The following is a 24,835-nucleotide window of genomic DNA, read 5'->3' as shown; positions in this document are numbered from 1 at the left end:
AGTGGCATTTAATAAAGGATCATGTAACTTGTATAACATCCTGGCAGCTGTGTTTCTCATACTTTTTCCTGGTGTTCTGGCTTAGCCATGCCAGCACTGTTCTGCTTTTTGTCTAGTTTCAGTGTGTTCTCCCATTACTAGACTAGTTTTATGTGGGGGAAGACTGGGTTTTGTTCTGTGCTTGTGTGACTCATGGTGAAGGAGTTCTGCAAAGTGCAATCTAACAGTCACTTTTCTTTTTGTCTTATGTGGTCATCCTTAAAGAGCACATGACCTGGCGCCCGAAGATCACCAAATCATCCTCTACCTGTCACTGCAGCTGGCTCTTGTCAGACAGGTATGTGGAATATTTGGAAATCACTGAGTCATAGGAGGGTGGAAGGACAATCCAGTTGAACAAGACCCAGGCTTGCTAAACAGTGTCCCTTCCTTCCTGCATTGTAACCTGTAACATTTTACATATGTTTATATAAAATATTTTTTAATTCTTATTCTAAAAATAATAATTCTGTAGTATGTGGAGTGGCCTTCCCTAGGGAATGTGTTCAGCTCTAACTCCTGAGCAGTATTGGAACAACCCTGTGTGTGTGGGATGAGCGAGTTGTGTTTATTCCCGTTCCCTGGTGTCTCGCTGTGTCCCGCTGCAGGCCGCTCCAGAGGCTCTCCCGTTATGCCTGGTTCCGTATCGTGCCAGATCGCACGCTGGGATTGCTTTATTCCAAACTTGGGCACGTTTGACGCGAGGCTTTGGCGTGTGCTGGAGCTCTGCAGCGAGTGGGATTAGTTGGCATTTGAATGCTGCTGCAGGTGTTAACTCATAAAAATGAAGCTGATCAAAAAATGCTCTGTACTGCCTCTCAGAAAAAATCCCCAAACACTTGGGCTGTGCTTTATTTTTCTGCCCCTTTTTCTTTAAACTGGGGTGTTGTATTTCTTTGTCCTTTCTGTTTAAAAGTTTAAGTCCTTATTGGAGCAGCTTCTGTTTTTTAAATACCTCTCTAGCTAGATTTGAAATTTCATCATTGTAGTTTCTTTCTTTGGCAGGCCTTCTGCTTGCTGCAGTTTTCTCTCCTTAGTCTACACTACGGAGTTGAACAGTTGGGTATTTCTTACTTTCCTGAGATAATTAGGCGAGTTGTGTGTTCATTAGGTTAAACTAATTGTTCCAAGAGAGCACCCTCTTGATAATGTCACTTTTGTAACCCTTTCATAATGAGAGCAGTGTGCTGTGAGCCTGCAATAAGAAAGGATAATTAAAATGGCTTATTTAACTTTCCCATCTGCCTACTGGCCACTTTATGATGCAGTTTGCTCAGGGTCTTTCATTAAAAAACACCCAGCTACCCTTTTTTCTCTCACAGCTTTTGCCTTGTAGGGAGATGGTCTGATTTGCTGCCTCTTCTGCTTGCCACGAGTAAAGCATTACAGCTTTTCAGCTGCTATCCTGAAAAATAAAGTGAAGATTTTTGTGGTCATTGTTTTTTTTTGTTATTTTCACTGTTACTGGCATTTTAACTCATTACCCTTTCTTTTTTTTTCTGGTTGTAGCCTGTCTTTGCAGTGTTGTTTCATCTCTCTTGTTGCTTCATTTCCCTTCCCTCCTGTTCTTCCATTCAGTCTCTTGTCCCCATGTTCACTTTCCTCTTTTGTCTAGTTCACCTGTGTGTTTTCATCCTTGAGGTTGTGCCAGTTGCCTCTGCTCCCACAGCTGCGTGATCTCAGTGTATTATATAGTGTCAGCCTGACCCCTGCGATGGTGCTCCTGCTCTTCTCCCATCAAGTGAGATATAAATCTTTAATGCATACTTGGACAGAGAGGAGATACCTGAGACATCTTTATTTTTAGACTGCTGTAAAATATCCTACTCTTCTTTTGCCAGTTTACTTAATGATAAACATTTGGTAATGCATTTTTAATATCCTTAATTATTTAAAGTAATATATTCTCTTTCTGATTAACTGAAAGATAAATGATATCTTTTTTGATAGATTGCATTAACTATTAAACATCACAGTTGGGGCTTTCATCAGGCAGTGCTATAATACCAATAAATCAGGCCTTTTCTGCATAGTAGGTTATAATAAACCGGAATGTTTTTCTCAACAAATAGGCCTTTTTGTTTCCATAGTCAGAGTCAATAAATGAGGTAACTGTACCCAGCATTGAAAAATACAGCTATCAGCTTGCATAGATAAGAGAGTGTTTTCATGGAACTAATCAAGAGAGGCAGCTGACCAGTAGAGTGCCAAGCAAAGCTGGAGCAATTCATCTTCCTTGGATGGCTGTAGAATATTTCCAATAGCACTTGTCTCTGTCACCACTGGGCAAGGCAAAGGGGAAATGGAAAAACATAAGCATCCCTCTGACATGAGATGAGGATGTGACAGAGAAGGAATGGTTATAAAAGTTCATGCAGAGTTGGCATTGGAAACCACCAGCAACCAAAATAAAAATTATGATAATGAGCTTTTTATGTGTGTGTGTGTGTCTTAAAGACCACTGGAGTCGCTGGGAAGACTTTTGGAGGGTCTACATCAACCCCAGAGTGTTTTAGTGGATTTTTCAGCCAAACACAGTGTAGAATAACCTGTTGTGTAAGGAGGGTCTCTCAGTCTGGTTTTCCCCCTGAGCTGAAGTACCAGGAGGCCAAGGTCTGTACCTGCTGCAGTGGATATATCCACCTGCAGTGCCTGGCTGGCAGCTGGCCAAGCCCAGTGACAAATGAGACTTGTAGCTCCCAACTCGCAGTAGCTGGTTCAGCTGCTTCTCCTGTTTCTGTGGTAACAGCACTTGGATCAGCAAAACCAAGGTAGAATGAACATTTTAAAGCTCACTGATTTTAATGCATTGCCTTGTTTTTTAAAAAGCAGACCAGTTTCTATGGAAATGACTCTCTAGAGTCAGCAGCACTCTTGTTAGTTTTAAGTGTTGAATCTGCTTTTTTTGGGGGTGGTGGTGTTTGTGACCTTGACTGCCATGTAAATCAGTATTGAATATGTAAAAACAACATATATAAGCATCATGCCATTTTAATACTTGATTAGATCTAACCTTTCTTTTAATGAAAATGGGAAGGGAAAGATGGCTAAGGGTCAGCAGCTGAACGCTGTAAGTCTCACCAGTTTCCTGTGGACTTCCAACAGACCTCAAGTTTCAAGTGGCACTATCCAGAAAACACTTCCTTCCCAAGTGTCTGGATGTACAGCTAAGATAAACATCAGTTAGGAGACCAGAGAAAATATTTCACCTGTTTTACCCAGTTTTTGTTTAGTTTCAAGGAGGAGAGACTGCTGTCTGCCCAAAGAGAGGAGCTCTGTTTTAGGAGGTATTCAAGAGGTTCTTTCAGTGATGCTTGGATGTAGGTAGTTCTGGTCTGTCTTTTTCCCAGATTGCCTGCTCTGTTGACCAGCAACATGCTGCTTTTCTGCCTACATCCTAGCCTAGATTGTTCTGGTGATCAAGAACTTGGAAGAAGTTCTTGGCTTATAGGAAGAACTAAGTAATAACCCATAGATGTATACCTGCTTTCCTGAGGTTCTTGTGAGCTGTAGCAAGTCTGTTTTCAATGGAAGCTCTTGCAAGTCAGTAAAACTTTCTCCTTTCCATGCTATAAAAAGAGATGGAGTGGGTAGTTGTAATGGTTAATTAAGTGTAACTGTCAACTGATGTGAAATTATAAGGCCTGAAAATTCCTCTTAAGGGTTCCTATTTCATTTAACATTTTAAATATCGAAGTTCATTCCACTGTTAGGAAGTATTTTTTACACTCACTCTGTTTTCCTTTTTATACCTATAATTATGACATACTGGCATTGTTTTTAAGGAGACATATAGCATTATTGAAATAAGTCCTACTACATAAGAGGCAGACTAAACAATCCATATTGTGGCATTATTTCGGTAGTGCTGCAAGATGCTATTTCTGGCCTACTGCAGCATCTTTGCTTCCTAATCAGTGTGATGTGAAAATACCTGTGTGCCATGCAAAACATGTGGTATATTTGTTAACAGAATGATAAATCAGGGAACTGTAACTTCTTCTAATTGTAGGCCCTACATAGACTTGCAGTCCAGCTGAAATAAGATTATTTTAAAGTGCAGTACTTGTAGGGAATTTTAAACTGACAGCCTGCCTCTGATAAAGCCCTGATGTTTCTGGGTGCCATCAGCTTCCATCTTTCTCAAATTAAATAGTTACTTAAATAAAAATACATCTTTCTAAAGAAGTTTGTGTTGACTGCTGCCAAATATCTTGCTTTTGTTGATCTAGAAATTTAGTTTGTATTTCATTGCATGTGGTCTGTTGCAGGTTGTTGTTTCACATAATGCTTTCTGTAAAGGCATAGAGTTCATATTATTTTTGTCCACTGTTTCTAATTATGCAGCAGTACTGTGTAGGCTACTAATGGTCTTACAGCACTAAGGAGTGTTTTTGGACTCAAGTTAATAAATTAGGTGCCAGGGAAACATGATTAATTTTCAAAGCCAGCCATTGCCTGTGACTCTGATGGTACTAGAGGGAAGCGCTAAAATGAGATGTAACCATTGCAGGCCCCATGCTACAGAACAGGATCACTTTAGATTACATTTCTTTCAGCACTATGTGGCTGCGTGTCTAGCAGACACAGGTTTGCAGGAGTGACCACAACTCACTTTTTTTTGCTGCTCTGTTTCATGTATGTTGCAACAGAGTCAGAGAAGTTCTTGGCTGGCCAGCCTCTGTTAGGGGTATGGACCTACCTGCAGTTTGATCCTAAGTAACTTTCAACACGTAAAACAAAGTCTCAATTTGCATATTCGCACACGAGTAAGGTCAAGTACCCCTACAGTTTTGAAGTCCCTCAGTAAAGGCATTAGTTGCAAGTGTTATTCTTTGCCTGATTCATACTAGCAAATTAGGATTCCCTTCCCAAGTCTTAATCATAGAATAGTTTGAAGAGGACCTTTAGTGATCACCCAGTTCAATACTTGCTCAAAGCAGGATCATCTGGAACAGGTTGCTCCAAGTCTCCTCCAGTTGTTTGATTTGCAGGTTTTCTTTTTCTTCTAATGAACTTTTCCCCAAACTTGTATTTTCTTTATGAATACTCGTGCAGCTCTGAGACAGAGAAATAGAAAGCAATAGAAAGGGTTTTTAGTCCTGAGTGCAAGAAGTCTTGACAGCAGCTTTGTTTTAGCAAGTCAAATTTATATACCTCTGGTATATCTACTGACAGACTTTGTGGACAGGTAAATCTGGGCCCACCATTGTCTGGTCCTGGCTCCAAGTTGTCTTGTCATTGCTAGAATTTTTACATTGTATGAAAATGTGTTCTAGTAAACTGCTGAGGGAACATGGGTGATTAAGCCAAGGTGTTTACCTTTGCAGTAGGCTTTAATAACACATGTGGTTAAAGTAGCTCCACTGACAAGCAGTAATTCATTAAAGCTGAGCAGTCAGTCATGTATCCCAGCCTGAATCCAAGCCAGGACATTCAGCAGTTTTGACGCTGTGGGCCAGATGCCAGTTTGGGGTTATGTCTGGAGCAGTCACACTGATCTCCAGGCTTGCATGGAGTCACCAGTGATACAGTAGTTAACTACCATGGCTCATGCACAGCAAGAGAGAAATGTCACTTGGACATTAGGATGAAGTTGTCCTATGAACAGAATATATATACTGCTCCCAGAAGGATACCTGGGACCTAGATAATCAACAACCTCTGTTGTAGCTGCAGGCAGTGTCATTGTTGCTTTCCTTAGTTATGTGCTACTCGTATTTGAGAGAAGTCTGTGGGGGCGGTGGGAATTTGGCACTGGTGGTATGCCAGGGTAGAACAGTGTCTGTAAAGCTTTGCTAGGTGGGAAGTTCTCATAGTAGAAAAGAAGGAACTACATTCTCCATCCATTAAGAGAAGGAGCAGGAAAGCATACATGAGGAAAAGAAATTTATACACTTTTATGCTTTGTTTTCTGCAGATTTCCAGAGCCACAGAAATGAAATAATTTATGTAACAGTAATTTCAGACACTAGAGAATCTTACAGAAAATCCTCTACATAAAACTTACCAGTAAACAAATGAAAGAAAATCTGCTAAGAAATTCCCTTTTGAACAGATAGCCTAAAATAGTGTACTGGATCACAAAGAGCATGTGATAGACTTGCATTCATTAGAGATGTTAAGTTTTCTGCACAAGTGAGACTTGGTTCTAATAACATACTGCTGCTCTGACTGTCAGTACTGCTCTTTACATCGCTGCTTGCAAATATATTTCTTTTTCTGACAGCATTTTAAATCTTGACTCTTTTACCCTTGAACATTCAAACTTAATTTTAATGTTCTTGATCCAAATCATGAAAGGCTTTGTACAGCCATTACGAGAGACAAAATACAGGATAAATGTGCAATGCTCACCCCCAGGTGAAGAGCCAGCCACCCATCCTAGAAAATGGAGCTGAGAGTTGGGCATCTGTGGTGGATATGTTTTCATCATAGAATCACCATGCCAAAGGATGGGAGGGTTGATTGGATCAGGTCTGCTGCTCTTGTTTATAAGTAGTGATTTAGTAATGCTGCAGACTTCTTTCTCTGGAATGTGTGGGTTTTATTCAAGCAGTGCAGTCTGTTAGTTTTGGCATCCTGTTTTGATAGTAGAAGGTGCATAAGCAGAACTTCTTCAGAATTTCTGTTTACTCTATTTGTTATTATTTTTGAGGTATAATGTGGGACTGAAAGACTGATGTGTTCTCTTGTTATTTCTACCTCATCTCCTTCTAGATTTCAGATGCTATAGACCATCTTCAAGAAGCCCTGCAGCTGTGCAAAGATGACATGAATTCGCTTCATCTACTGGCCCTCCTCTTTTCAGCTCAGAAGCACTATCAGCATGCACTGGATGTTATCAACATGGCTGTTGTTGAATACCCAGAAAGCTTTAGGTAAGAGTTGTTGCCCGGTACCATACATCCAGTCAGGAATGAATTGCTCACTAGCTGTTGTTCTCAGTTATACACAAGGAGCCTGTTAAATTATGTGTTGCACATGTCACTCTCCTTCTGGAGAGGGTATTCTTTTACTCTGTCTTCACAGTCTTTCTGTAATCCTTACACTTGCTTTCTTTTCCAGTATTTGTCTTTCTGTATTGTGCTGATGGTGTTGTTTCCTGTAGTTTTTTGTATTTCACTTTATATGTGGAGAAATGAGTGTGACATGTGTCTGTATCACAAGTAATTTTATATTTGGTAACTCCCTTGTTAAAAACACTTTCTTCTTGCAATGACCATTGTTTTGATGCTCATCTATGACACAACTTGCTGCAATATGACAGCTGGGGAAAAAGATCAGTTGAAAATCACAAGCTGTGATAATGTATAGTTGAGAGGAAGGACGATTTGCCAGCCTAGGAGTAGGTTTGAATCAGCACAGACTTCTTGGAGCCAAAGGCTTCCACTGTTCTATGTTTGACTCAGACCTTCATCCATCTGAGGGAGGTAAATTGAATTCCATGCAATTTACTGTCATGACCTTTCAAAACAATGAATTTGTCTGTTCTGTGCAGAAATTAAAGCTACTGTGATATTCTCTGGTGATTTAATACTAGCTGAGTTTCTCAGCCAAACTGCAGAAAATCCTATTGCATTGCTGGAAAAGCAACTTTCAGTTGGAATTGCCTATACTTAAGTAGTGTTCTAAACCTGTGCATCATTGTCTTTAGATAGCCTGCATTTTCAGTAGCCAGAGAGAGCAGCTTCCACAGGTTTAGTCTAGAAACTGAGTGGAATATTGTCTAAATAGAGCAAAGGAAGGTCATAGGAAGATTGAGGCTGTGTAGATGTGAGCTTGAGTGCTTTAGGATCTCTCAAAATTACAGCGCTGTATCAGCATATAATGCTTTTATTGCAAACTACCATTGCCATTTAAAATTGCTTTGCTGCCTGTGTTTGTGAAGTTAGTTACTTGGTGTATATGAGGAGCTAAGACTTCACTTCTTTGAGAATGAAGTGGAAATTAGGAATGGAAAATCTTTTAAAATGAAGCCAACTCTGCTCTTTAGATTGTGAACATAGGTATGACTGAAGAAGGAAATAGCCCAGTGGCTGCTGAATTGTATTTTAGGGTTTAAAAGTAATAAACAAAGTAAAAACCCGTCATAGAGTCAAAGATCACATTGCACAGTCAGAGATCAGATGTTTGTTGAAGACTAGAAAAACACCTAAAGATACACAAGACAGAGGAAAAAGTTGTTTATGTCAGGAGAAGAGTGTTTGCCTTGTCCGATTGACCAACTGGTCCATCATGTCCTGGATCTTTCCCCCAGCAGTTACTGATTATTTATCTTTCAGGGAGGACAAAACATAGCAAGCATTGTATGCAAAATAGCTTGGAGGGCTGCTGGGTGGGTTCTTCTGTGCTGTCTGGTAATCTGATTTCCCCAAAGCTGAAAAGAATATTATCTCTTATGTTTCTGTGAGTGCAAATTTTGATGTGCACAAAGACCTTTGCCAAAGAATAGCAGAATAGGTTGTTTTTGATAGAAACAGTCAGTATTGGTAGTGAAGGCCCAGGTTCATGCTTGCTCCTAGACGGAGCCTTGCTAAAGCCTGTGCCCTTGGAAGGGCCCCTCTTTGCTCCCTGCACACTCAGGGGTGTGTAACAAGGCTGACAGTGAGACTCATTCACAGGTACACATGGATGGAGGAGATGGGGCTGGCTTCTTGCCTCTGCTCTGTGACTGCCCCATCTACATGTGGGTCTTTCTCTTAACCAGCCAGCAAATAAATCATTGGTGAGGGAATGGAGAAAGAATGTCAGAGTTGCAAGGCAAGAAAAAAAAAAAAGCTTAAAAAATAGAATTAAACAAGTATTTCTGAAAAAAGGAATGGGAATCCAATAAGGAGGGGAAAAGCAAGAATAACAGAGTACATCTATAGTTTGTACCAAATTTGAAACCATTTTAGGCTTTCTAGTGCAGTTTATGCTAAAGGGCTTTACTGCTTTGTAAAACCTCTTTGAAGGGACAAAGACTTGATGCTATTGTGTATCTCCAGTTGCTACTGCCTTACAGAAAAACGCTAATTTTACTCCTGTATAGAATGACTGCAAGATGTTTCATGTAAATAACGTAGGCAAGTTCAACTGCATGATTTTAAAGCTATATTTAAAAGTGGTTGATTATTTTTCCCAATTCACATTTGTATGAACCAGGCAACTGTGTAATGTGGTGCCTGGGGGCTCCCTTCCTAATGACATCTCTTTTTGGAAGCACAGTTTGATGGCATGTATCAAGAAAAGATGATGAAAGCTGATTTAAGGGACCATAGGGCTCTGTAGATGGCAGGAAAAAAAAAAAAAAAAAAAAAACAACCCAGAAGCATTACCTAGATGTATATCCTAAATAAAAGAAAGCGTAAAATGTAAAAAATTAAGGACTTAGCTGACCCAAGCTACAGCCATCTCATACTGTTTCCCTGGTCTCTGTATGTAATTAAAATGAGTTAGTTCCTGCTTTTTGGTTTTATATTAAATCCTTTCATTACAAATTTTAAAGAAGAAATTTTTTAGGATAGGTCATGTAGTTGGCTGTTGGCTGAAATAGTTGGAAAAAATAAACTGCATTGCTCAGCTAACACACAACATCCTTTGACATGAACTTCATAATACTGACCCAAATATGTCTGAAAGTGCCCCTTGTTCATGTGTTTAAGCATTAACTGCACATTTCAGAGGTTGATGTGGTGCTCAGGGACAAGGGAGGTGTAGGCACTGAATACAGTGAAAGATGCAGTGGTTTGGACTGAGCTGTTAAAGAGCTGGATATCCAAAAGGCACAAAATAAACCTAGGAAGATGACTTCTTGAAAGGTGGCATGTAGTAACAAATCCATTACATTCCTGTGAGTGAATGACTGACTGAATTTGAATTCTTGAATGTATTGTCAAGCAATAACAGAGGAAGACTTCATAAAAGAAGAATGAGAGCCAGCTATGCTGAACATTCTGCAAGCTGGGGTGAGCCAGAAGAAATATCCTGTCTTGCTATGACCATAAAAGATAGAAATAGCAACCTTTACATGGAAGGTATTATCTGAAAAATTGCTGATGCCTCTCTATGGCGTGAAACTGCTCAGGATAAAACTTAGTGATTTTACATTCTGTCAATGATGGTGTGCTGTTAAAAGAAGCAAATGAATGTAGTGCCAACAGTTGGCTTTGGTATATATTTTTGAAAGGACAATGTTCAGCACATTTGAGTAAGAAGACTCCTGTTAGCATCAGGTGTCTCCCCTCCAGGTAAGTAATGCTAATCATAAGCCTTTCTGAAGATGAGTTCCTAACTCAAAGGCCAGCCTTTGGGTAGTGTTCTACCTAAGTCTGGCAGTGATTACCTTCACAGGCTTGTCTCAGGGAAGAAATAATGTTAGTGAACATTCCTTTGCCCTCCAGATGAACTTCTTAAAGTAATTCATTGTTTAAAAAGCAAAATTCTTTCTAAATAAAGTCTGTATCCACCTCACAGTGTTCCATGCAGAAGTCCCATGGGTCTAGCAGCCTGCAGAATCTACCACAGAGTTTAACATGCTCCTTTATTTTCAGCTAGTAATATTTCCTCTTTCCAGTTTTGCTTGTATAGAAGTGGTTTTGCCTTCCTAATTCAGCCCCTCTTCCAGATTACTGTTTTGCTCTCTGGTCATCTTTTAGCTTTAATTGGTTAGCTTCCAGCAGTGGAAAAAAATGAATGTCTATACCAAGTATAAAGTTGGAAATAGCATATCAATCTATTCTGTTGTTCACTGGGTAGTTTCATGTCTCCTGGATGGCTTCCCATTATGTTAGAACAATACAGTCCTCTGGCATAACATGTCACATCATCTAATTGCTGCCCAGTGTGATGGTGAATATTTTGTTAAATGATCATGTCTTTGTGGCAGTTCTGCATGTTGCACAGGGGTTGTAACTCTCTTAAATGAACAGAAGTTAATATTCCTTCTCTTTCTAGACTGTAAGTCACTATTCTGTTGCTCTCAGAGTCTGTAAACTGGTTACAAAGATAAATAACAAAACTTCTAGGAAGCACTGCTGTTCTACACGTGAAGACTCAAAAAGAAACAGGTGGGTTGGTATTCTGGAGCAATGTAGGTGTCAAATGCAGGAGCTTTTGTTCTACAAAAAGCTAGCACAAAAGTAATTACTGTAAATGGAGTGAAAAAAAAGTCTTAGAAGGCCAATAAATATTAAATGTGTATCTTGGAAAGTGTTTATAAAAAAGGAAGTAAATTCTGCTTAGGGAATTGTATGTGTTGTCTTGGTGTTGGTGTTGTTTTAGCAGAAATTGTTTTTTTGTTGTTACCGCCAGCCCTTAAAATACGAAGTTCTCTTCTGGATTAGAAGTGGTTTACTGACAGAAAATGTACTTGATTTCATCACTGCTACATTAATTTCATTAAGGCCTTGTGAAGTAATCGTCTGGCAAGATTTATTTGTCATAGTCTGGTGCAGACTTACTGTGGGGCGAGCTATTCTGGAATATAAGTAATGTCATTTACCAGGTGCTTCCATTTGCCTCAGGAAAAAACCCTAACCCTGATGTAAAATCAGGATCTCAAAATGCAGGATTAAATTGTCATTTCTAGTTTGAATTCTCTTTCCATTGTTTGTCAAGCTCTTTCTTGTATGTTGAAAATAAACAACTTGTGCCTTCTTTGAGCCATATCTTTATGGGCACTGATAGAGTCCAGCAGTGCTGTTGACAGCAGTAAAGTAGATCTGTGTTCTTGCCTATAATCTTCATGGAGAACAGAGTCAGTTGTCCCTCAGTCAATGGTTTGCCCACCTTTGTGTTGTGGCAGATCTATACTGTCACTGATAAGTGAAGATTGTTGTGCCCCCTACCCCTCCCACCTCACCACCAGGTATTACAGCTGTGCATGCCCTGGAGTGGTTTTACCACTATTCTCATGGAAGTAGGTGGTCTCAGCCTTAGAGAATCAGATCAGCCCATTTATATGATTCCAGTTCATCATTAGGCAGGAGGCAAGGAAGCCAGTACATCTTGGTGAGAGAACAGCTTGTTAAAATTCACAGAATACTGTTTTGTTTTAATTCCTCAAGGGTGTAAGATCTAAAGCAAGGACAGATTAATATTTTGGCTGTGGCATTTGATCATGCTAGACAACTTTTATAAATAGGATATTCAAAACTCTTAAGGGTGGAGCTTTTGTAAGCTAACTTCTTGTAGTGGTGTGTTCACATCCTGGCTGGTGAGAGTGACCCAAAAATGTTTTTTATTTCTTTATTGACGCCCCAGACAATAATGCACAATAATAAAAACTGAAAGAATGTATTTAATATAACAGTGCTGTGCTACAAGAATACAAAATGTGTTAGGCTTCTGTGATTCACTAAAGCAAGGGAGATGTGGAGATGGAAGGGTTAAGCTGGGGTTTTTGCTGTAGTAACCATGAATGTTTGCTTCTGTTGGCATGTTACAATTCTTTGTTTTTTATAGAATTGACCTTAAAAAACCTTGCTGATGTATTGCAATAATTGGGACAATATTCTGTAGAAATAGTAATGATATTTAGTATTTGTATGGCAAATATATGAAGGAAGAGATTTAAGGTTGTCTCCTGACGTCTATTAAAGATAACACAGATACCTAGAGCTAAAAAAAAAATTAAGAAATCCTAGGGTGCATTTTTCTGGTTTGGATTTATTTTCACACTTCTGGCACTGCTCCTCTCACCCCCCATGATGAAGAAACAAAATGAATTTGTGAGTTACAGTATCCAAGATTGGATTCCTCTTTTGGCAGGTTCAAATTGACATATGCATGCTTCTCTAAGGGTTGCAGTCTGATCTAAGACAAAAATTCAGCAGGTGAGCATGGTAGCCTTTTATTCACCAGCTTCATGTGGTGGAAAGGAATATCCCCCTAGTAAATGTCTGTTTGTGCCAGGAATGGATGTGTGTTAGTGTACATGTCAATCTATCTTAAAATTACAGGGCTGGATTCAAAGGTAACTGGAGAGAATTCTATTCCCTCATAGCAGAGGGTTCAGGATATGAATAAAAGGAGTTAAGTGGAGCTTAGAGAGGAAACCTACTGCAGACTAATTTTCTTAGTATGGTATGAAAAGAAGGAACAGATAAGCAGTTTTCCAGCCTTAACAGTAATGGTTCAAATCTTTCCTCTGGATGAAAAGCCGATTTTATTTCATAATAATTTCTTTTCTCTAGTATCTGAGTAAATGGCTACTGTCTCCATGCATTTAAGGCCTTTATAGTGAGCAGCAGTGCTTCTAGTTGTTTGTTTTGGAATTGCAGAGGTAACACTAGTTTTGCAAATGCAGACATAAGGAATTTAAGAATAGATTCAAAAGTGCAGGAATAGCATGGCTCATTTGAGTTACAAGCCACAGGTTCTGTACTTCAGAGCTCTGTATATCTGCCTTACCAATGAGTTAGTCCTCCCAACATACACTTTGCTCCCTACTAAGAGCCATTTTCTTTTGAACAGCTGCAGCATGTTCTGCTTTATATTCAAAGGAAGTGTTTAGGAGCCCTGATTGTCTACACTGGGTACCAGAGTATATTGAAAAATAGCATGTGTGTATTATCTGGGCAGCAGAGTCATTGTCAGTAGGAACTTTTAGAAATGGAGTTTAGCCATAGTGTGTGCATGTAGGGGTTATTCAAGGTGAGAAGGGACTTAGTAATTGAGGCCCCTATGTTTCTGCCAGGTGATTTTGTGACTTCCAAAGGTAGACCTGGATCATAGAGATCCCAAGGAGAACCTAAGGCATGCTTGCTGCCTGGAAATCAAAAAGGGAACCAAAGAAGAAAAGTTGTGTTGGTGTTGGAAACCCAGCTCTAAACTTTCCTCTCTTGCTGTGGGGCTACACAGGTATTCAGTGGGGCTGAATGGGGTGCCAGCTTTTATTAGCAAATTCAGACAACGGTTCTGCCAGAAAAAAGGGTTTTGGAACCTTCCTGAACTCCTTCAAGGCACTGTCAAAATATGGATAAAGGAGAAAATAAAATATCCAGCTTGTCTTATTTTTTTTTTTGTTGCTTCACATCTGATGAAGATGAAGGTTCGAAAAGTCTACTGTCAAACACACAGATACAATAATCTGAAATTGTTTCCTGAGGCTCTCAGAAACTGATTACCAGGGAAGTAAGGGAAAATATTTTCTGAATCTGAATTTTCTGAGACCTTTAAAAAGTCTCAAATGCAAGGATGAACAAGAGTCTTTTTTTTTTTTTGTGGGGAATTGGTTTTTGAAAATTAAAAATAGATTTCGCTGAGAATTACTGTTGATAATTGTTACTGAAAAACAGATCCTGAAATAAAAGAGGCATAGACGTTATGCTTAGCAAATTGTTTTTCAATGCAGGAAATTTCCAAGAAGCCTGCAGTGCAGTCAAGCTATGTTGTCTTGAGATGAGTAGAGTATAATGCTCTGATCACTCAGTGAAAGGGGTGGCTTTTTTTTTCCAGCTGGAAATTTCAGACTTGAGTGACTTTTGCTCTAATGTCCTAGGAGTATTTATTTATCTAATGAGAAGAGCACAAAATGTTTTGATTTGTATTTTCTTCAAAAAGAAGAGGGAGGGGGGATTTATTCAGATGTTCTGAAGAACTTACCAGGGAACACTAAGTACAGTAATTTTTCAGCCACAGATGTATTTTTTACCTTCTGAAAACAGGGAAAGACCTTGCTCTTTACTGTCTTAGAAATATTTGCAGTAATTGGCAGTTATTGCATCTTAGATGGTAAGTCAGCTTCTGTTGCCATTGTCATTAATTTCTGCAGAACCAAATATGTAAGCAGGCACAGTCATACTATTTGATATTAGTCACTATTGATGTTACTTAATATTTTAGTCTCTGTTTGTAAAGGAAAGATAATGAATGATAAATGCAGGTGTTATCATGGAGAGATTGTAACCTAGAAATTCTGTATTACCAACATATCTTAGAAAATATCATGACATATTTCCTATTTTGCTAACATTTTTACAACAGGAAAGAGATAATATGAATAATTTTACTTTCCCTTATTCAATTTTACCTTGAATTGACACTTTCTGTTTTGAATGTATTTTAGCATTACATTTGTTATAAGGCTGTATTTTAGGAGGAAGAGGGAATATCAGGATGGAGTGCTAAATGGCCTAATCAAGCAGCACAGTCATTAGCAGAGTTTTTTCCTACATATACCTACAGAAAATTCAACCCAGAATGATGCAAGTATGACATAGAATTGTGTTTCTGAGCACTGTGGCTGGACGTGTGAACTTTTGGAAATTAATGCAGTGAACTCTATTCCATATGTCTCTATCAGCTGGAGAAGTGGCCAGAGGTTGATATCTACCACCTCAAATCAAGTTCATACCAGTAAGCAGTTGAATTGAAATTCATAGTGAGTAGACTCCTGGACATTTTTTAATACTATTTTTTTCTTGTATTTTTTCCTTCTGCAGTCTGGCCATTTGTATCTGCCATCTGGGTGCTTGTGATGACTTGAGATTTTCCTGTCGTTTTTCTTGTATTTTTTCAGGACAAGGTAAATGTGTTTCCATCGATGGTAGGTCATGTAGTAGAGTAGGGGTCTGAACCCAGCTGGGAATATACATGTCTCTGCAGTCTGTGTAACAAACAGGAGAGATGACCAGTTGGCAAGGAGCTCTGTTGCTGAGTGAAAGAGGAAACCCTGCCTTCTGCCCCATGCATTTCATCAGTCAGCCATTTTGTATGATTTTCAAAATGTAGGCACTTTCTCTGTTGGGAAGAAAAAGAGAAAACTCTTCCGCTTGGCATTTCAGTCATGTTTAAGTCTGCAGTAGCACACAGTAGGAATGACGTAACCCAGCATGATCCAAAGGGATACAGTACAGCTGTGAGGAGCAGCTTTAAGTCTTCTCCAGCCCTGCACCAACCATTGCAGCAGAAGTGCTTTGAGAGGCCAATGCGATGCAGCACTGCAGAATAGCACTTGAGGAGAAGAATATACAGCATCTCCCACCCCCAGGTGCACGTGCCAGAGGCCCCACCAGGAGGAGTGGAACTCCCTGCCAGACAAAGATGCAGAAATGACAGATGGGCACTGAGTAGCCTGGATCTCTGAGCTTTGCAAGGCAGGTGTTAAGAATGAGTACTTGAGGCAGCTTAAAAAAGCAGCAGCAAGGGTATCAGTAAAATCCAGATTTCTCAGATGCAGTCATATTTCAGTCAGATTTTGCAGTGCAGCCTCAAAAAGAGGTGGGGATGCTCCACCACAACAGGCAAGGCACTGGTGGTAAATAGCACTGCATAGCAGCCAAGGACTCTGAGAGCAGCAGCGTCAGGGATTTTCCTGGCCTGCACAAAACGGTTTCCAAGGCTTTGATGTCCCATGCAGTGTGTTAGGACAAAGCTAGCAGTAATGTGGACCTCAGGAAGCTGCTGGTAGGTGGCATGGGGCCAGTGTTCATTTAAGGTAGTTCATGTTGCTGCCATCCAGCTGTGCTGATCTCACCCCTGGAGGATTTTTAATCTATGTGGGATTGATTTAATCTACACTCTTCCTACATCTCCAGAAAGAATGGCTCCTGAGAGGGGGAGCACTGAGACTCTGGCTGCCTTTGAGCCACCACTATAGTGCTGTTCTGTAGTAGGATTTGTTGAAAGCTGTGCACAGTAATATTGGGAGTTTATTGTTTGGAAGGATTTGTGGTTTGTTTGGTTTTCTTTGCATCCAGAATGCTTTTATGAATTAGTGCTATTTCATACACTTTATATGTAGAAGTCAGGATGCATATACTAAATTATCTTTTCATGAAAAACATTCTTCTGAAACTATACTGGATGGTACATTTTCTTGTTTATTGCTCTGCTGTTAAAGCAGATGGAAGTGTCTGGAGTCTCCTTTGTTGCCAGGGGTATAAGCTATGTCCCATCTTAATCAAGAGGCTGCACATTGTCAGTTTGGAAATGCCAACTGAAATAAGGTTTTTGTTTTTAAAGTCCACTTAAGGATAAAAAAGACTCAATATATATGGGCTCTTTGGAGCCTTCGCACTAGATGATTTTCAAATATAAAAGGGATTGAAGCCTGCTCTACTAGCAGCTCTGCAATTATGTTGCTTCTTTTTCTGTGGGAACCAGCAGTTGCCTGCTGCTTCACTGGCCCCCTGCAAACGTCAGGGTTTCCACAGCAGGGTCATGGTCCTGTGCAAAATGCCTTTGGAGAAGAGGAAGGGAGATCCTGCAGGATAATGATGTCCAAATATGTGTTGTGCAGGGCAGGAAAATTTGAATTTGAAAGCCTGTGGTCTTTGTTGTTATTTCCCTTCTCTGTACTGCCCTAGACAGGGTGTATTTCTTAGTTTTGGCAGGCAGATTTTATCCCACATGTGTTAGACTGCTTTTGAGCAAAGCCCAGTTACATTTCTTCCAATTGGGAAAAGAAAAAGCAAAATGCATCTGGATCAAGACGTTGTTTTAAAAGGTTCGATGGATATACAGGGAAAGGAAGACAGCAAAGCAAGCTTGACTTAAGGCTTACCCTTTCACTTAATTTCTGGGGTGATGTAGAAACAAACATGTTAAATTTCTGCAATGTTAGTTTATTATTTAAGAACTGTGATGATACTGTGAAGGACAGTATCTAAATAAGCTGCTGCAGAGAGATTTTATTCAGCTCATTAGCTGGGATAGCAACACTGAAAAGTGTATAGGGAATTCTAGTACAGATTTTTGATGTTCTAGAGGTCAGTCTAGTCTTAAAAGAAAAAAATAACTTCTTCAGATGCCTCACTGGCTCAAAACATACCTAATCCTTGCAAGATTTTTTTAATTGATGTTCATCAGTTATTAATTTAAACTTTACTCATTTCTCCACCTAGATCTCCTGCAAACTTCTGGTGCAAAAACTGTATTTTAGATAAGGCAGTATCTACTTCTGATCTCATCTAATTGGCCTTTGCACATGGCAGAACAAATGTCTCATATGGTTTAGCAACTTGCACCCTAAACCTGGGAATTCTGGGCATAAAAAATATCATAGCTGAACTATCATTTATTTTTTTCTCTAAGACAGTCTAAGCAACAGTAAAGTTGCAGTGCCACAAAAAGATAGAAGCAGTACTCACAAATTATGTATTCCAGCAGGTACTTATTATTTGCCTACATAGATGTGGCCATTAGTCTGGGATTAGTTGCCAGACATACAAGAGACAGAAATCATGGTTTTAGGTGTCACTGTAAGCACTGTTATTACAGGGAAGAACCAGTGAAGCAATTCTGTATCTAAACAGCACCTTAAGGAAATCATGTTTCTTACAGGGTAGGGCAGATTTGCCCTTAAGCACTTATGAGGCTGTAATAAGCTGTAAGACTGGTTGCAAATAATGTCACAGCTGAAAAAAAAAAAAGTGCTGCTCAGTCATTAAGGACAAAGCCCTGTAGAGGTTCTCAAAAATGAATGAATAAATTTGAAACACTTCCTCTGATGTGTGAACTCTGAAATTAACACCACACTAAGAATAGTACAGGGTGTCAGCTCTGAGGGCGGAAGGGAAAGAGAAGATACTCTCATCTAGTCTTCTGTAGCATTTGAATTGCTTAAAGCTTAAGCTAAGTAGCATAAATGGCTACATCTGGCATTTTAGAAGTTAACTAAATAGTGCTGTAGTAGAAATATCCCTGATCATTGGCTTGACCCAAACCTTGAGCAATGCTTACTGCTGGAAAGCAAGTGTACAAGCGGATGTATTTTCTGACCTTGGCACTTGTTCAGTGCTTACAGTCACTCGCAAGCAGGTTCTGTGTGGGCTGTTGGCCTTTTAAGAAAATGCTTAGTGTCTGGATTTCAAGCTGAAGAGAAGGAAAGCCAGGCTGTTTTACCCTACCCAATAGGGGAAAAAAGCACAGCTGAGAGTGGTGCAGATGGTCTGAAGCAGACTGGCACATTGTACTGGAGTATCAGCATCAGATGACTACCTTAAAAAGTGAGGTTCTGTCATCTCCCAGTTTTCACTGGGGATCTCATAAGCCGCTTTTCCAAGATTATCCATAATAGCCGTTTGTCTAGCTGAAAATATCCCCCACAAGAACAAGAAGAAAATTATGTGAAACCCAAATATATTAAAGGCCAAGAAAGAGAGCATATTTATTCTTTTCTTATGAATGTTAAACCTCATCAGACTAAGCTGCTGAAAATATAATGAAATAAAAAAATTGCAGTGCTGCAGGATGTGTTTTCTACATGTTGCACTTCCTGGCTCCAGGCATTTTTCCCCATCAAATTCAATGGTCAGTCAGCAAATTTTATTAAGGTTGATTGCCAGTTTCTCTTGTACCTCATAGCCACTGCTAAGAGCATTAATTTTCCAGGGAGGAAGTCACTGCTCCCTTGCACAGTGCAGAGTCCATCTAAATTCCCTCACAGTTGTAGTGTGTATTGTGAACAATGGTGATTATGTTCTCAGCACTTAAATAGTGCTGTCAAACTGCTGCTCAAGAGTGTGCCCTATTTGGCACAAAAGCATTTTGAATTTGGGCTTGGAATAGAATTTGCAAAGGGGACTGAGCACCGAGCTGGTACTTTCTGAAGTTTAAGGCTGCAGTTGCGTCGAGGTTTTATATAACAAATACTTCATGCCTTAGTCAGGGCCACTTGTAGTCACTTGTAGTGACAGTTACTATAGTAACAAAACAAAGTTTCTAGCTAGTGAAGGAGCATTTCCAATGAGCAGGACATCAGTTTCTGATCCAGCCCCTGAAATATGCTTATTTATCAGTTTTGTGTGCAATGCTATTTTAATAGCTACTACTGTATTTTCAAGCATATTTAGAAATTTTCAAGTGTTTGCTCTTGGTGTGGTTTTTTTTTTTTTTTTTTCCCTAAAACCTATGGAGGGACTTGCTCCTTTTGCCTTCAAATGGAAATGTTCTAATTATATTCCTGCTTTTTAAACTTGTTTTTCTAAAGAAATGGGGATTATGCGGTTGGGCTTTTTATACCTTGAACACTTTTGGAAATACTGGCTGATTTAAAACAAGTTTTGACAGTGTGTTAGAAGTCTTGAAAATAAGTTTCTGCAAGTTTTCTAAAAGCAGCCTGCTGAGTCAAGGCTGGAGGGGGCAGGCAGAGCCGAGCCATGTGGTACCAGGGTTAGCAGCAGCCAGCGATACAGCAGGGACGACACACGGGGACATGGCAGCAGCACCGCCAGGGGCTGCTGGCTCCGGGAGAAGGAGTGGCTGGGGGAAACAGAGACAGATTGCACTGAGGACAGATGCAGAGGATGCAAATCTGTAGGAAGTTGCACACCACCTGGGAAAGGACAGTTTGTGGCATTTAAGTCAAGACTGTATAAATGCATACTGTTTGTTTTTGTGTCTAATCTGCTCATATGCATGTGTAACAAACCATAGCAGAATGAGTAAGGAAGGAAAGGAGGGAAGCTGCAAGTGGTAATCAGCACATCCGAACAAAACTTCCACATGTTGGAGGTGAGGTAAAAGGCTGGGTCTCAGCAAGGCCTGCAGGAATGGACCTCTCTTGGAAACCAGGGAATGGTACTTCTTGGGTTTTCACAGAAATTCTAGCCTTGAAGTGGCTGTCTGGTTAAATAACAGCAGAAGGAATTATTATTCTATTAATAAAAAGGTCTTGTAAAGCTTCAGTGGAGAGCTTTTCTGTTGCCAAACGGTTGTTTCATGAGGAGCAGAAAGACATTTTTAAAGAAAGCATGGCATTTGCTAAAGCAAGCTGAAAGCACAGGAATGGCCCCAAAGCTGTGATTGCTTGGACAGTCTGCCTGTGGGTTTCCTTATACTGGCTTCATAAATTAAAGGAGTGTTGTTTTTTTTAAGTGATCCCTAACCCTCTCTTTTATTGTCTGTGAATTGTCTTTTCCAAATTTTGGTTACTTTATGTTCAAATGGCTCGTGAAATACCAATTTACATTATGAGCCTCCAATAAAACTGAGTTTGTTACTGCACTGTATTTCCTCCTTCCAGCAACAGCTACTCTGTCTTACCAATTCTTCAGCCATTTGGTGGCAGAGTATTTGGAGCACCAGGCAAGGAAATGGAGGTGAGGAAAATAGAAGGGAAAGGAGTAAAAGAAGGCTAAAAATCTGTTCTTTGGAGTTGAGGGAAGGTGGAAAAATCCATCTGAAGCTTTTATGTAGTTTTTTGGGGCTGTTCCTGTAACTCAGAAAATTGGGTAATTTACCTTTTCTGCATAGTGAGAGGTTGTTTTTCCAACAGTAGACAGGGAGCAAAAAGCTGTTCTTTTGCAAAAGCACATTTCCTGGATGATGTATAACTGTAGTAAACCATTTCAGCTCCAGACTCCTTGCAGTGATACTCTGAATTTCCCAGAAGCCCTGTGATGCTTCAAACATTTTGTAATCAATTTGTACACCAGTGAAATGCATCTGTGATTGGAGAAGAGTAGAACAGCTGCGTAACAGGGACCAATAGTATGTATCTGATTAGGCTGTGAAGTTAGGAAGAATAATCTGCAAATTGAAGTCGACAAGGTGGTTGTAGAGAAGCAGAAGATAGAGAACAGAGCTGGAGTTTTATCGTGTCATATAAGCTAGCAGCTGTGTGAGAAATGTGACTTAGGCTCCTTAATATCATCAGTTAATTAAGACTTGGGTTTTACATTTAATTTAAAAGAATGTCCTAACAAGGGATGGGATGGGTATTAAAATGTTTGAGTCTTAAGGAGACAAATGTAATCTTCAAAGCTCTAAATAAAAGCAATTTAGTTCAAAGTGTTAAGGAAAGCTGGCCATATATAAATGAATCTACCTCTTTCATTTGACAATTGGAAAGAATTTTTTTGGCTTCCCTTAAATCAGCTACAGCACTAAATCCCATAATAGAACATTCTAAAATTAGTAGAACTGGCTGACTTTTCTGTCTCTGCTGCACAGTTCTGGTTAGGGTTATTAATAAAGAATTTTTGCTTTCCTCTCGGTTTTAATAAATTAATTATAGGATGAGTTAATGCAGGCAGTAAGTTTCAGACTTCATTCTACTGCTTTGTTTTCCCAAGAGCATTTAACTTTGTGTTGTGGTATAGCAGCTCTAAGAGTACAACAGTTTCTGCATGATGTCTTCTGCATAAGTGTTCTTGTGATCAGTGGTCAACAAACTAATGCTTGTGGGTTGGACAGGTTCATCCCTTGGGTTTTTCTAGAACAAAATTCCCAAAGCTGTAGATCACAGTTCCCAGGAGGATGGTGGTGTTGAAAACAGATAGCAATGCAATAGTTGGTGTGATTCCATTCTATGGGTACAAGGGGCTGAAATCACGGCTTTTCGGGTTGTCCCTTTCTCCTTCTGCCAGTCCACCATGCTCATAAAAAATGTATTCATAGGTGCTTCAGGGACTGGTCTGTGCTGTAAAACTGAAGAAAAATTGTCTAAGGATCCAAGTGGAGACACAATTTAGAGCAGTCATAGTATTTCTTCCACTCTTGTAATTTAGGCCTGCTTCCTGAGTAGCAATAATAAACCATGGAATGACTCATTTGACAAGGTAAGTTAAACTTTTATTTATGGCAGCAGAAGAAAAAATTGGATGTGTCCTGACACCCTGCCCATGGGAGAGGAGAGGAAGAGATGAGTCCAGTGCCCTGGCTGGTTTTTCAAACTTGTACAGGGAGTGTCACAGTTGTGTTGTTTATCCAGGGAGGGCTCATATATGTGAGCAGAGCCTCTGTGTGCTGCTGCAGGTGCTGCCCACAGTGGAACGTGGTGTCTTTAATTGGGGTGGAGCTGTACCAAGCCACATCAGGCTGCCCTGTCAGTGCAATTAGCTGCTTTAACAAGAGGGAGCACAGCTTACGTGAAGGCAAAATGTTTCAGTGGTTTAATTCATTTCCCAGGCTGGTCTTTGCTGGTCTTTGCTCCTATAGAACTGTGTTATTAAGCAAACCAAGTAGATGATATATTTTACAACTTAAAATAGTGTCTCCATGGTAGCTTTTATGGACTTGGGCATTATATGCTCTGTGGTGGTTCTGATGCAGCAGCTTTGCAAAAGTGTTATTTTTGTACTTGAGGCTTCAATTGTCCATTGGTTGTAGTCCTGAACATAAATACCAGAATTGGTGTCCTTTGGAAAGAGCAAACCACTCAGAAGAAATGGCAGTCTGAAGTACATAAATCTGCAGGGATTACTGAAGCAGACTTCAGCAGATTTGGGTCAGTCAAGCATATCACATTATTACATCGTTTTCAGAGGTGAAATGAAGCTGTTTGGGTAGCTGGAATCACATGAAAAACCCTGCATTGACATTGATTGAATGGCAGGTATTACATGAAAAATAAACTTGGACCTGGAGAGACCTGACAGAGCTGTGATCTTGGCCTAGAACAGGAGGAGAAAGGGATTGGGGAAAATTTAATGACAAAGTCAATATCTGTCAAATCTGCCAAATGTCACTATTGTAGAACCTCATTAGAAATAAGGAACAAAATGGAAGAAAAACACAGGGGAAAAAAATCAGTCATGCCATAAGTAGTCATAAATCTGATGCATTAGGAATATGTTAGCTTCCAACAGAGCTGATGTTTCTCCAAAGTAATTCCTTCTCTGTCTCATTTATGCTAAAAGTGCATTGCAACTCACATGTCTCTATTTTTACTAATGTCTCTAGGGCCTCCAGGAAAAGGATATCCAAGAGTTTATTGAGTGTTATTCTGAATATTCTGTACAGGAATTGATCTTAAGGATGTAAATTGCAGTACTATTTTGTCAGCAGTTGGGTTTTATGTTGCCATTTCTGCTGGAAAGAACCATTCACACAAGCTGGTGCAGGATATCCTTGACCTGTGGGTAGGAAGCGCTGCAGTTATCCTGAGGAAGGATACAGTTGCAGTGTCCTGGAATTGCTCAAGCAGGATACTTGTGCCTGCCTCTTGAGGCAGGGTAGCAGTAAGCTATCCTGTCTCTTGGTGTCAGCCACTAACTTTCCCTTTTCTACATGTGGCTTCACTTTCCTGGGTAGCCACACAGTGCAGCTCTTGAGCCAAAACCACAGGTTGTGTGTGTGAAAGCAATAATTCACTATAGCTGCCTCATTCATTCTGCATACCTTCCCACCATTCCTACATTTTTTTTCTTCAAAGACCCTTTTATATGGCAGATGGACTTGATACTTTCATATGCTCTTCCCTCTCAGTTCTAATTCTAGCCCAGTTTGGGCCTGTGACTTGACAAACACTTGCAAAGTGCTCTTATTGCAAATTCAGCTTGGTATGTGTATATACTGAAGCTTTTATAGCTAGTCTTGCCATTTTACTTCTTCTTGGAGTCATCTTGTGCTGAAGCCTGATGAACAGGGTAATTATTTGAAAAAGGATTACAGCTCTGAAGCTTTTTGACTAAGGCTGAAGGATATATATATTAAATTAAATATATTAAATGGCACGTGATAATTTTAAACACCACCTGTATTTCTAATGAATTAAATCTGTTCAAGAGCAAAGAACACCTTTTTATCTGTATGGTTCAACTGTTTTTAAGCCAAGATTTTATGACAAGATTTAGTTTATGCCATATATCTACAGTCAAGGAAAATAAAAATACCAGCTCTTCCATGGATGCATCTTGGTGTTGGTAGTCTGTTTCAAAATGTCAAATTTCTGGTGCGTGCTGTGTATTCGAACCATGCCTCCTTCTGGATGTCATTCCCTGAGGGAATTAATTATGGTGGGATATATCACATACATAATGACAGGTTCTGTTAAGCTTGCTGGAGGAAAAACTGTCAGTCAGGTCAGCAGAGACCCCGAGCACTTTCAGTTGCTTTGGAGTTCTGCACAGTGCCTCTTGGATAC

The 24,835-nt window shown here is 39.8% G+C and overlaps 1 protein-coding gene across 3 annotated transcripts in view; it reads left to right on the top strand.

Annotated features, from left to right (window-relative positions):
• Positions 1-24,835, top strand: part of TTC7A (tetratricopeptide repeat domain 7A) — a 167,028-nt gene that overhangs the window by 73,545 nt on the left and 68,648 nt on the right. For all 3 annotated transcript variants that reach the window (XM_053937117.1, XM_053937116.1, XM_053937118.1), the window contains 2 exons: positions 265-337; positions 6,760-6,920. In XM_053937117.1, coding sequence (XP_053793092.1) covers positions 265-337; positions 6,760-6,920 — 234 coding nt within the window. The remainder of the gene's footprint in view (positions 1-264; positions 338-6,759; positions 6,921-24,835) is intronic.

The sequence above is a fragment of the Vidua chalybeata genome, chromosome 3 (assembly GCF_026979565.1).
Source record: "Vidua chalybeata isolate OUT-0048 chromosome 3, bVidCha1 merged haplotype, whole genome shotgun sequence".
NCBI lineage: Eukaryota > Metazoa > Chordata > Aves > Passeriformes > Viduidae > Vidua > Vidua chalybeata.
The sequence above is the reverse complement of the archived record's forward strand: the minus strand, read 5'-3'. Positions and strand labels throughout refer to the sequence as shown.